The sequence below is a fragment of the Musa acuminata genome, chromosome BXJ2-11, assembly GCF_036884655.1.
Source record: "Musa acuminata AAA Group cultivar baxijiao chromosome BXJ2-11, Cavendish_Baxijiao_AAA, whole genome shotgun sequence".
Lineage (NCBI taxonomy): Eukaryota > Viridiplantae > Streptophyta > Magnoliopsida > Zingiberales > Musaceae > Musa > Musa acuminata.
Genome location: NC_088348.1, coordinates 1,921,573 through 1,934,518, shown reverse-complemented (window position 1 = coordinate 1,934,518; position 12,946 = coordinate 1,921,573). Strand labels below are relative to the sequence as shown.

At 36.7% G+C, this 12,946-nt stretch overlaps 1 protein-coding gene across 2 annotated transcripts; it reads right to left on the bottom strand.

Annotated features, from left to right (window-relative positions):
• Positions 1 to 167: 167 nt before the first annotated feature.
• On the bottom strand, positions 168 to 12,479 carry LOC103970240 (splicing factor U2af large subunit A). Of its 2 annotated transcripts, none has more exons than XM_009383934.3 (10): positions 12,326 to 12,479; positions 10,160 to 11,669; positions 9,903 to 10,040; positions 3,634 to 3,705; positions 2,134 to 2,175; positions 1,908 to 1,997; positions 1,701 to 1,802; positions 1,519 to 1,611; positions 1,303 to 1,382; positions 168 to 1,215 (listed from the first exon to the last, which is right to left on the bottom strand). In XM_009383934.3, the coding sequence occupies exons 2-10, from the start codon at positions 11,474 to 11,476 to the stop codon at positions 423 to 425; spliced, it is 2,727 nt and encodes a 908-aa protein (XP_009382209.2). In that variant the 5' UTR covers positions 11,477 to 11,669; positions 12,326 to 12,479; the 3' UTR covers positions 168 to 422. The 2 variants fall into 2 exon arrangements, with proteins under 2 accessions (XP_009382209.2, XP_009382210.2); XM_009383935.3 differs by having other exon boundaries at positions 12,244 to 12,385.
• Between the last annotated feature and the right edge of the window lie 467 nt (positions 12,480 to 12,946).

Genomic DNA, 12,946 nt, shown 5'->3' with positions numbered 1-12,946 from the left:
GACGAAGGGTTGCTCTCTCCACCTGCACAAATTGTCCGTTTGCCACCGTCGTTGTGTTGTATTTTCCCAAAGATTCGCGTGCTTACGAACGAACAGATGCAAAGACAATTCAACAACGAACTGTGTGAAAACTAGATTTAACTTAAGCCAGACAATACAACAAAGCATGAGAATCTCCAACAAGGTTTGAGGCAATGAATCAGTCCAAAGTACAAAGGCCACTTCCCATCACTCCATTTAATTGGAACCTCCTCAGTGTGATCTGGTGACAAGTCACATATGCGTAACTACAATGAATCTAACAACTCGGAATACTATAATCTAATTCTGACCACATGAGGTCTGATTAATATCATCCTCCTTAAACCTCCGTACCAAAGTCTACTGAAAACAACTCAAAATGGCCAATGCCACAGCCGCATTCATCTATGAAATCGTGCCAAATACATATCATGTGGGAAAAAGCCAGCTGTCACAGTCTGTTCACCGTAAGCCCGGCCGTGCAAACAGTGTGCTGCCATGCAAGTAGCTTCTGTCCTTAGAAACTCCACAAAAACACTGCCTGGTTCAAACAAACTGACATCAAAATCCTGGTGATCCTCTTTGTCACTAGTAGCTTCTTTGTCAATTCCCGTAGGGTATGTGGACAGGTGCTCATCATCTTCTTTGGTTAACTCTGCTTCCTTGGGAGACGAAGTCTGTAAGCAAGTATTTTCTGTCGATGCTGGATCGACATCTGAGGATAATTCTGCTTTTTCGGCAGTGATGCTACTCAAATCAGCATTTTGTTCCACCTCGGCGGCATCCTCACCTAGCTTTGGTGTTTCAGAAAACAAACCAATTTCAGCACCAATTTCTACAATCACATCCTTTTCAGTCTCCATTGGTTGGTCAGCTGCGACATCACCAATCTGTTGGGCATCTTTCGAAGTAGTTGAGCCATCTATTTCACCAAAGACAATGTTCTCCTCGATTTCTTTCAGAGGCATATTGTTATTATTTTGTATCTCTACAACATCATTCCTGATATCTCCAGGCCTTTCAGCATCTTTATGAGGTGCCATATCTACATCTTGCTTGCTATCATTACTTGGACATTCCATGCTAGATTCTGCCTTGACCAAATACCCACTAGGATATGTTTCAAAATTCTCAGTAGCAGTCCCAAGATTGCTGATATATCTTATAATATTGACTGCTTTAACAGTTCCAAACCTGTCGATTTAAATCAAAAAGAACTCTTGTGATGCTTTTAAAAGCATAGACATGTTAGAATAATGATTTATATGGCAACAAACGCACCTTGTACATTCCAATCGTATATCTTCTATAACTTCCTCCAATTCAGATTCTGATAGCAGCAAAAACTCCTCTTTGTTGAACTTTGAAGGATTAAAAGGAAGATTGTCAGTTGTTAAAGGAAACTAAGATAATAGCAAGTATATCGTAATGCTCATGTCACCAAAATATCTCTTTTTGTTTATGGTTTACAACCAAAATTGATTTGGTATAGCATACCACATTTTTAAGCTGAAGGACTTTTGTTGATGGCCCGAGTAGTGACTTGGCATGCACAGGAATACCATAACATGAAACAATTTCAGCGTTCTCCTGAGAACCAACGGTTAGCAGGTCAACTAAAATTCCAGCAGTTCAAACAAGAAATTCATAACAGATTGCTGAAAGTAACATAGCCTCACCTGGGCATCAGGAAGAGTTTGAACTGCAGTTAGAACACGCCCACCAAGCTTCATCCCATTCAGTCCAGCGCATGCTTTTGAAGTAATCGAATGATCCACATACTGTCACATCAAATTACAGCATCACTAGCTGAATACCATACATGTCAACAGCATAATACCAGGAAAGTTCAAGCAGCTAATGCAAGAATTGGGAATTTTTTATACCTCTAAGAAGGCACATGGTCCATTAAGTTCTTTGTTAAATTCAAAGTGGTAAGCATTTAGAGTCCCAAATGCACCAACAATCTCCATAAGCTGAAAGAACAGCAATCAACAATCAACTAGATCGGCACCGGTTGTCATTTATTCCATCAACCAGTGGAAAAGGATGTTGGACATCCATAAAGATTATGTTTTTTAATTCTCTTAAAAGTGATCTTTGAAAACTTACCATATTAGATGAGATAGCCTCAGAAATTCCTCCAATGAAAATCTGCAATCACAAAAAAGCATTACCGGACATTTAGATGTTAGCACGTTTGAAAAATTCAGACCAGATTTTGAAGTTTCATCCAATACTTTTGAATGCCAAAAGTCGAAATGCAGTAGATTTCAACTGCAATCAACTAGTTCACATGGCCTTGGCCAAAATCTGGTCAAAATTCAATACAGAAGGTGTACTACATAATCACTGAAGATGGGAGGCCTTTCATTCTCCTCTGGTCAACTAGAAAGTCCCAGGTAAAGAATAACAAATCTAGGCTCTGAAAGTAATTTCTTTATATACAACACATTTTTTACAATCCTTGACTTTCAAACTTTGAGACTTGGAAACTTAAGATTAGTTTCATAAATTCAACATTTTAGATAAGATTTTTGCGAATTTAATAAGATTTTACAGGAAAACAACAAAGAGGGTTGGAATTTTTAGCTTGACTTGGCAAGTTTTAAGCAGATATCTGACAAACATAAGTTGTATTTTCTAGCAGGGGTTTAAGTTTAAGATCTTATATAGCATTTAGATAAGGAATTTGTGGAAGTTTATGTATATTAGGCTTTTCATACTCACGAAAATGTTTTAAAATACTTTTCAACACAACAATCAATCCTTTCAATTTTTCCAACTTCCATTCACACTGGACCGGACCACCCGAAAAGGGCTGGCCCCTGTGCCGGTTCGCCATGGGATCAGTGAAGAGCACCCCATATAGACTCGTCCAAGCAGTATTTAAAACTATGCTCCAAAAATACGACAGAATTGAGATCACAAGAAAACTGAGTTTGATCAAACCATGTCTGTTCTTCACTTGCTACAATAAGATCTTATAAGATGGTTTGCTTGTTATTCCTAAAATATCCAACTGGCATAATGAATGCAGAATAATCTTTTAAGAAGTGAAGAAATCAAGTGTTATAATATTTAGGATGGCTACTTTCTTTGATGGTACCGGTTGGTAAAGATGGGTAATTATCAGTCTGACAACCTACCAATACGTGAACCAGGCAATTTCATTTGGTCCCATCAGAGAGTTTATTGCCTGATAAGCCAGTCACCTCCTCTTTCTTTTTTTTTTCTTTCTGGTCTGAGTAACAAGTACCGAGTGCCAATATGCTGACCTGAACTGATACCATACCAGTCCAACTAATTATCGGTGGTAGTGTTGGACCCAGATTCTAATTCGTGGTCTTTTGAATTGTGCACACAAGTTAGACTGATCACTAAGAGAAAAACTTTTTTGCCTCAAAGAAATTACCTTAAAAAATTATAAATTCATAAGGTCTTGATGGTCTCAACAACCCCCTCATTTTTTTCTGCGTTACCATGCAATGCTACAGATTTCAAGCTATGATAACTGACCAAAGGCAAGTGAATCAGTCATCGATCATTATATATCCATTAACAATAAGAACATGAAGCTAATAGAAAAATAATATGCCTCTAGACTGGTACCTTATGGGATGAATCCTTCACAAAATCGTCTACTACCTTAAGCTCTTCCTTTGGTTTCTCTGGTGCAACAGTCTGCATGAAAATAAGAAGTCTGAAAAACTTGGACAAGGTCATCGATCATAATACACCCCAGAAAGCATCCTCTATCCAAACAAGAAGCTCTTACAAGAATCATGAATAAAAATACTACAAACACAATCCGGAAAAACTGCATAATAGATATATATGCAGTGCGCATACATACATTAACCAACAAGAAATTGGCAGGACACTCGATGGTCCAATGATAGCAAAATTAGATACTCATTATGGGTACAAAGTTTACAAATGAAGAAAAGACAATCAGAAAACAGCATTTCCATGGATGAAATGACATTAACTAGAGATGTAGGAGACAAACAAATTGACATCACAGTTGAACACAGTCATATATCATGGTGTATTGAATGGTACCAGAATCATATACCAGCTGCTAAATACCAACATGTTAAATAACTTTTTAATGTGTACTGGGGCATACCAAACCAAACCAGTCAGTATATACTAGTCTGATAAGGTTCCAGAATAGTTACTATTACTCGTACCTAAATCCATAAACAAACCTATCATATTCCCATCATAGACAGTGATGGATGACACTAATCACAAAAGTGCACAAGCAGAAAATAAGACCCTGGGTTTGCTTGCTGATACCAGATAAATTGTTGATAACAGTACATTAAAATGAGATATGAGAATAACAGTAAATGTTTCCGTTTCTATCGGTAGAAAATTTGTCGCACATGAAACCACTTGTAAGAGCTAAGAAGATTTAACACACACACTATAGAATATAGATAAAATAATAAAATTTAAACATGACAATTAGTACTTACTACAATTACTTAAGATACAAAAGGATGGACAACACTACCCATGATGCAGGAATGGAAATGCAAAACTGAGGATTAGTTTCAGATATTGGATAAATGGCAACCATACATGAACATGTTATATGACATCAACATTGATGTGACCACTTTTTTTTACTTTGTAACACATGAATTTATCTATAAGTGTAAAGAAAGAACAATCGACATACAAGCTAGCTAAGTGGACATGTTCATTTAAAGTAGAAAAGAATAAATAGTGACAAGACAGATAATTCACTAACTGGAAACGATTAGATATCCTGCACATCTTAATGCACAACAAACAGAAAAATTTTAAAATGCTGGCATGAGTCTATGTGGTACGCTAACTGGAAACGATTAGATATCCTGCACATCTTAATGCACAACAAACAGAAAATATTTAAAATGCTGGCATGAGTCTATGTGGTACGCTAACTGGAAACGATTAGATATCCTGCACATCTTAATGCACAACAAACAGAAAAAAATTAAAATGCTGGTGCGAGTCTAGGTTCCCACATAGCCATCTAAAACTGGTCAACACTTGTTCCACCAGTGTCAACCACCCTTTCCCCTCCATCACCAATATAGCATTATTGCCGAGATTTTTAATATCTTAGGTTCAGAAAACAAAGTTAAGATAAAAGAAATGTCGCGCTTCAATAAAGGATAAAATGAAAGAGAATAGTCTAAGTTGGCATAGACATGCTTAGGAGACCTACGGAAAATGGTGAAATGATTACCGTTAGTGGTACAAGATAGAGGAAGACCTAAAAAGACCTAAGAAAAACTATAAATAATTATTTAAATCCTCTTAACTTAACTAAATGTATAATTTTTTACACATTTCAATAGCGGCAAAAAAATCCACAGCCAACATAAAATAAATGACTTACAGCTTTGTTGTTATTGTTGTTGTAGGTTTAGAAAACCAAGTTCTTTCTCTGCCCCTCTCATCATAAATGATGTAACTTGCATTTATATTAGCTCTAAGAATCATTCAGTTTAGACCTTAGTAATATCCAACTTTATGGAACTTTCTTCCAAGCCTAACCCTAGAAAGGTTCTCATATATATCAAACGGCAATGCCAAGTTATTAGTTTTCATAGGCTTTTCTTCGGCTCTAGCAAGGAAGCCAAATACAGATGGGGAAATGCTCAAGAAGGCATAGATATAAGATGAGCTGAGTAAAAGTGGTTGCTTAAAAGCCTAAGTTAATAAGTTGGTCTTCTCATCTTCAGCATTTCAACAATCCTATTATTGAATATTGTCCACTAAATGGATTTCTTTACTAAATAGACTGGAAATCCAACAAAGGGTGGTTCTTCTAATGATGGGTAAGCAACTGGAAGAGGTATTTGCCTATGAGTCAGATGCACCACTTTACCAGATTCCTCCTGTGATAAAACTAAAAATATTTCTTTGAAGTAGTTCGACATGACCAAGTATTAAGTTTTTCTTTCTTTTTATGGGGCAGTAAGTGGAAGTGGCGAAGGTGGGATAGATTCTATCCCAGGATCTTGCTATCAACAACTAAGATCCTCATCAGATAAGCTATTGGCATGTTTGAGTATGACCTCTCAAATCTTACCAATGCCCAAGTGAACAACTGATAACAAGGATTTCCACTTCTTGGTACAGAGGCACTGCATAACCTTTCTGCAAGATACATAACACACCTTCATGCCAAGATACATGACGTACATGGCAAAAAGGTTTTGCGATGTGATGGCAAAGTTAGGCAGGTGCAGGCCCATGCCCAATAGCATCAGTCCTTAACTGATAGAATATATGAAAATCGTTGTGCAGTCATTAACAAACAATAGTTCAAAATATCCTTCAAAAGATAGTGTAGATGCAGTAAGCATAACCAACACACACTAAGAATAAAGAAGAATAAGATATGGAACAATGTCATGGCCAAAAAATCTGCATGGTTTCACACATCATTCAAAGAAAGTACAATAATTTTCTGATAATCCACTTAAAAGAAATATGATGCATTAAGTGATTGTGCTAAAGCAATGAACTAAAGTAAGCAACTTAGATATCTATTTCAGAATTAAATTATTTAATTCTCATTTTAGCATCAACAATAAGGATCAAATGGTAAAAACTTCAAAAACCTACAGGACATACAAGAAATGATAATTAAAGAACCACTAATACAGGTAAGAACACAGCAAAGGACAGAAAATAGGCAAGATTTATCTTGTATCAGTGCATAATAACTACTGAAACTTGTTCGCTAAAGTCAACAGTAAATATATAAGAGTAATTCTTTGCATTTGAAAAATATTTCTAGATAAAGTTCAAGTAACTGAACTCATGTGACATAGAATTTATTAGTGTAGGCAAAACGAATATGGCTCTTGGACTTGCCTCTAGTTAAGTTTCAAAACTACCTCATAATTGCAAAAGAATAATGAAGATATCAAACTTCAATTATTTCCTAAGATGACACATATCTAATTGTCATCTAAGAAATTTAGCCACAAATTATTTGTTGAATGAAAAACCTTTACCTAGATTAAAAATTTTGAAAGAAGAATCATGACATCTAGAGAATAAGGAAACTAGGACTTTTAGCTAATTATTTTAGACAAAACCCCCACCTCTATGATCCGTTCCAACGACTGATGAACAATATGGATGCAGTAAAATCGAATGGACAAGCTAGATAACTTTTGAAAAAATTGCACTGCCCCTTCAGTTCATATCAAAATGACAGAGAACCATCATAAAATATAACACATCTTATTGGAAAATAGACAAATAATATCCTTCGTGAACCAGATCTTTGACTTCTCCGATAATGTAACCTCAAGTTGTGCCAAAGTGCCAGCATTCTTGATGATAGTTCAGCTGACATCATTTTGTCAAGTTTGCCATAAATTTAAAGCAAACACCAAAGAATGATTCACCAGGAAGGACTCTACTGAAAGTCAAAATCACCAGAAATCAGTTCCGAGTATAAGCAGTACATCGCTCTACACCTGGAAGTCAGCTTTATAAAGTCCCCGCTTTGTCACGATCATGAATGTGAATTATGATACACCCAATAAAAATACCCTATTTAAAAGAGATTCCAACATGATAGTCAGACAATGTTTCATTGTGGAATATAATTATCATGCCTTATGCAAACCAAAATAGCAAAAGTGAAAAAATAGCTGCTAATAGAAACCTCAAGAGCAATCTTCAGGATCTCAACATAAAAGAAACAGTAAGCTACAACAAAATAAGACATTTACTTCCATAGTTCAAGCAACAGAACATACTACTGTGTGGAAGTTTTCGTAGCACTTTTGTATGTAAGTCCTCAGAGTAACAAGAACAATGAACTTCATATCAAATAATTCAGACACGACCAAGAAGGGTCATATAATTATAAATCAGAAACAGATTAAAAAATATGCATATTAAAAAGCATATGGATATTCCATATATAAGTTAAAAGATAAAAATGCATGATGGCAGCCAAGCACTCTTCAAGTATTTCTGGTTATTACAAGAAAAGAAACTGACAGTGCACACATGCCTAGAAAGACAGTTGATGGCAGCATAATACATTAATAAGTAGTCCAAAGAAATAATTTCATGTTTTTTCTTGCCCAAAAAGAAATATCAGGTGTTTATTACACAGCGCAACATAGCGGACATAATATGCTCTTAGAATGAAATAACTAGCATTTAAATGCACCAAACTGCATCTAGGAACTACTCAGTATGACCGAATAAATGAACAAACAATACAGAGAAGCCTAGAGAATCACAAAACATTCTCACATGGACAGCTCATTTTAACAGAAACATCAGTTAGGAATTCACAGTTACATCATTAACTAAACATGCCAGAAAAATGAAAATCTGAAAAAAAAACATGATGGACATTTATAAATATACTAACACTAAGCTGCTGGAACACATCTTCTATGGGCGAAAGGTAAAAGTGGACATCTAATAAAAACAGTATAACAAAAATGAGATGCTTTGTCAGTTAACAGTCAAAGAACAAGGAAGTATTTGCCACATGATTGCTTCATTTTAGCTAATAAAAGGATCACTTGAAATATTCAATTGGACCCACCAAGTGGATTTCTGGTCACCAATGTAAACATATACCTTTAGTTATCTGTCATACAGGCATAGTATTGAAAGGAAACTTATTAAAAGCAAATAGGACGACTTAAGGTTATCAAATTAATTTTTAAGCAGATCTAGGACTTTTTATATCCAAGAATCATCTAGTTTATCTAATTTGGTAGTGGTTACATAAACCACGAGTGATCTGACATTTTCAAGTCATACCAATTTAGGACTTGCCAGGAATAAGCCTTTCAAACATGTCAAGGGTTGGTATGAACTGTAACATATTAATATGCTAGCAGTCAAAAGACTATTGATTTACGCATGAATGCTTGATTTGTTCAAGAAGGCTATTTAACCGCATACCAATGTCACCCTAAGTATCATAATAGCAAACAAATCACATCCATGCAATTGATACAGGAAGATAGAGGATGGTGCTACATCACTTGTTATAAACATATGCATCCCTTTATGCCAAAAATCTCTTAACATAATGCAATACAGAGATTGTATACAATACATGAACATTTACTTCACAGTAGGAGCATTTAGATTCTTAGTGTCTGCAGCATATAGGAAATAGCAACAATATTAAACTTCTTGCCCTGGAAAGGAGGATAGAACATGTTGATAATTTATCAATATTTCACTCAACATTTATGGCATCAGTAGATACACTATCAAGCCATAAAAGTAATTCATTTATAAGACTGAAGCATCAAAAGGTGGATAAGAACAAAACTTTATGATGGATGCAACATAAGTTCAAAAGTTATAAACTCATCTTGAACTAGAACATGGTTATCAAGCTTAAATCTTGCAATGATATCATCCAAGTAGATATTTTTATTATACCTTTGCTACATTACCACAATAAATGAACCAATCTCTTCTGAATCTCTAACAAATAGATTAGGTTCTTGGATCTTTAGTTTAGAGAATAATAAGGTCTAACAAAAAAGTGAAGTTATCCTGACCACTAAAATGTTGACATTCCACCCTAAAAGACCATAGTCTGTCATCCACCCAACAAACATTTACTCAATTCTTACCTCTTGCATTTTGCTTATAATTGGCAATCTTGAAAAAATGTATCTATAAGAAAAACATAAGATTCACCATGGTTATTGAGGTCTAGGCAAGACATTATTCTGAGCCCCCCCATACACTCTATAAATTCTATGTACTCAGTATTCTTCACAATAATTGTGTGGACTGTAGTTAACCCATACAAGAAGTTGTAAACAGGAAATGGCAGGGATATGGATACTTAGAAGTCTTACTGCTGTTTCAACAAAATCTTTAGGCCTTCTGATTTTAAGAACAGATCCAGAGATTGATCTTCCATCATATGAAAGGGCAGCAGTAGCATCCTGTGGCGTGAGAAACTCAACAAGAGCCTGACTTTTCTCTTTATTTAACTGCAGAAAAGTAAATATGCAAATAAGACCAATCAACAAATAACTCAACAAACTGAATAGAACATGTGAACAGACAAACTACAGTTCAATCATCCATGTGAAATAAAATTTCCACTTACAATACAGCTGATACATGGACCAGTTCCTTTGATGTGATTAACACTAGATGAGACTAAAAGATTATTAAGAAAATCAACCAGTGTCTTTTCAGATGCAGATGCTGGTAAATTTTCGACATAAAGTCTCCTCATCCGGCGGGTTGCTTGTGTTAACTGCACAGAATCAATAGATGTGCTCATGACTACAGATGCAATCTCTGATGAAGGTGCATGCTGGTGGATTTTGGCAGCTGGTGTGACTGGACTGACTAGAGCTGGCTCAAGCATTTTAGTGGCAGGAGATTTAAAAGTATCAGGCGGGACTCCAGCACCAGAATTCTTTGCATCAGGAGGAGGTTGATCCCATTTGGCTGACTTTCGTTCTGGGTATGGAATAGTTGGAGATGGAGTCCTAACAGCTGCCTCAGGTTTTCTTTTCCTTGGCGAGTAGCCACCAAGTCCGCTCCCATGTTTATGGTAATGTTTGTCCCCATCGGAATGCTTCCTCCTTGACTTTTCTTTGAAAGATACAGATGAAGATTCTTCATATTCTCGTCCATGATGGGATCGCTTATGTCCACGAGGTGAGGATGAGACAGACCTGCCTCTTTCTCGTTCACATTCTGGGCTCCTAGACCTTCTCCTTTTTGACTTGAGCTGCTCAAAATAATGCTTGGAACCATCCTTCCTCCTATCATTTCTTTCAGCATATTCAGGGTGTCGTGATTTTCCTAAATCATGCCTCCTCAGACTAGAAGAATCAATTTCCAATCTATTCCTTTCATCAGCATAACTGTGCTCCTTTTTTTTCATCTCCCCTCTTGATTTTCTGTCTCTATCATCATGTCTTTCCTTTTCAGTGGTATATTTTGGTTGTTTCTTTTCAAATTCCTTGGCAGAACTATTTCCCAGCTTGTCACCATTTCTGCTCCTAGGATGATTCTGTTTCTCGTTCATTCTTTCTTTATCCTTGTTACTCCTACTGTAGATTGATTTTGGCTTGTGATCAGCGTAGAGTTCAAGCTTATGCTTATGCATACCTTCTAAATCACCATCCTTCACCTTATATATTTTTTCTTTTGTCTTCTTGGAGCTCTCTTTCATGGTATCTTTGAAATCCTTCATGCCAGCCCTATCAGCATCCGAGCGATCTAAGGTGACTTTTGCATCATCTTTCACAAAGTGTTCCTTAAAACGACTTTCTCTTTCGTTACCATCTGCTGTAAGTTTCTTTTTTCTCCTCAACATAATCTCTTCAAAACTGATAGGTCGTGTGCGGGCAGCAGTGCCTTCATTATTGATCCCAGGCGCCTCCTTTCTCCTGTTTGTTCTACTCATCTTTACTTCAACATAAGAACAACTACTACACTCAGAATTTAATCAATCCTCCACAGATTATGCAATAACGAGGAGATTTATCTTCTCATTTCCAATCTTTATCTCTTTCTCTCCAGCTAGTTTCACTAAGAGGATGGTGCAAAAGTAAACAGCACGAGCTCCTCTGATGAACAACAGCGAATTCTTTGGAAATCTGCAGTACAAATGGTAGCAAAACGGTGGAATAACACAAATGAAGAAAAGCCACATTAATTTACAAGTGAAAAATTCATCAAAATGCAATTATTGAGTATCCACATGATCAAACAATCATAGCCGCTGCAATAAGTTTGGATAACTAACTTTGAGATCGCTACTGATGACCAAGATTAGGTTTTTCCCAGGACCTAATTTCTAAAGAATCTCACAGAAAATTGTTATTAGTTGCAAGTGACAAATTGCTAGAACGGGTAACTTGTCGCCACAACCATTACAAATGACAACTCTTTTCTCAATAATTCCTCCAAGAAAAGAGACTGTTAAGTAATTTAAGCTAGTTATATGCCAGCATCTCCTTCCTCCGAATTCATCCTGTCATGTGGTAACAACATCTTATCCCCTCACCTAGTCAACGCTAGGGTAAATCAAGCTCGCTCCAAACTATTAAAGATGGAAATTCTCAATCGAACTTATATACAAATAAAACAGAAAGCACCATCGCATAAAAATGTCGACGACCAAAAAATCCTTGCAAAGAGATTAAAAAGAAATTCCGATCTTGAACAGACCTTATTACTGCGCAAAACCTTTCTCCATTGTTGTTGTTAGGAGAACAAAATCGAAGAGGCAGGGCGAGGAAAAGAGCGTTACCAGGCGATTTGGGGCCGGAGGAAAAGATTGCTCGTCGCCGACGAGTGAATACTTCTACGCGAAGGCGAGAAAGAAGAATGGGGTTTCCTTAGAGGGGCCTCTCGTGGGTCGACGGTAACCAGTTGCCTCGGGTTTGATCATTTGAGAGGAAGTTAGCTGTCCTCATACGTGCAAGGTTCGGGGAAAAGGCATATTTCATTGCTGGAAGGAGTGGGGCCATCCACAAAATTCTTCTGAAGGGAATTGACTTCCGTATGTGTGCAGTTTCCTGTCTTAAAGGAACAGCTAAGGGCGATCGAGGCTGGGCTTTAGGGTTTGGTTATGGTTGGGCTCATGTTAACGAAACGCCGATCAAGAATGTACCGCAGCCCACAAGCCGACACGGCCCAACTTTACGGCGAGCAGAATATAACATTTTATTTTAGTGCCACATAGTAAGCGGATAAAAACTTGAGTCGATCTATTAGGATTTGATGGGTTCAGTATCATCAATTTGAACCCATTATGAATCGATGATTTAGACTTGGTATTGGGAATGGCGAGCTTCATGCATAGATAAGGTTAGATCACAACGTAGAGCCCTGCTACAAGGCCACATCTCACATGCCCATATTAAAATTA

What these genes read in the sequence shown, in the direction of transcription:
- LOC103970240 (XM_009383934.3), bottom strand. Translation starts at nt 11,476, where the DNA reads ATGAGTAGAACAAACAGGAGAAAGGAGGCGCCTGGGATCAATAATGAA. An exon ending in GTCCATGTATCAGCTGTATT is followed by an intron (nt 10,041 to 10,159) that starts GTAAGTGGAAAT and finishes ACTTTTCTGCAG; the next exon opens with TTAAATAAAGAGAAAAGTCA. An exon ending in TCCTTCAGCTTAAAAATGTG is followed by an intron (nt 1,383 to 1,518) that starts GTATGCTATACC and finishes AATCCTTCAAAG; the next exon opens with TTCAACAAAGAGGAGTTTTT.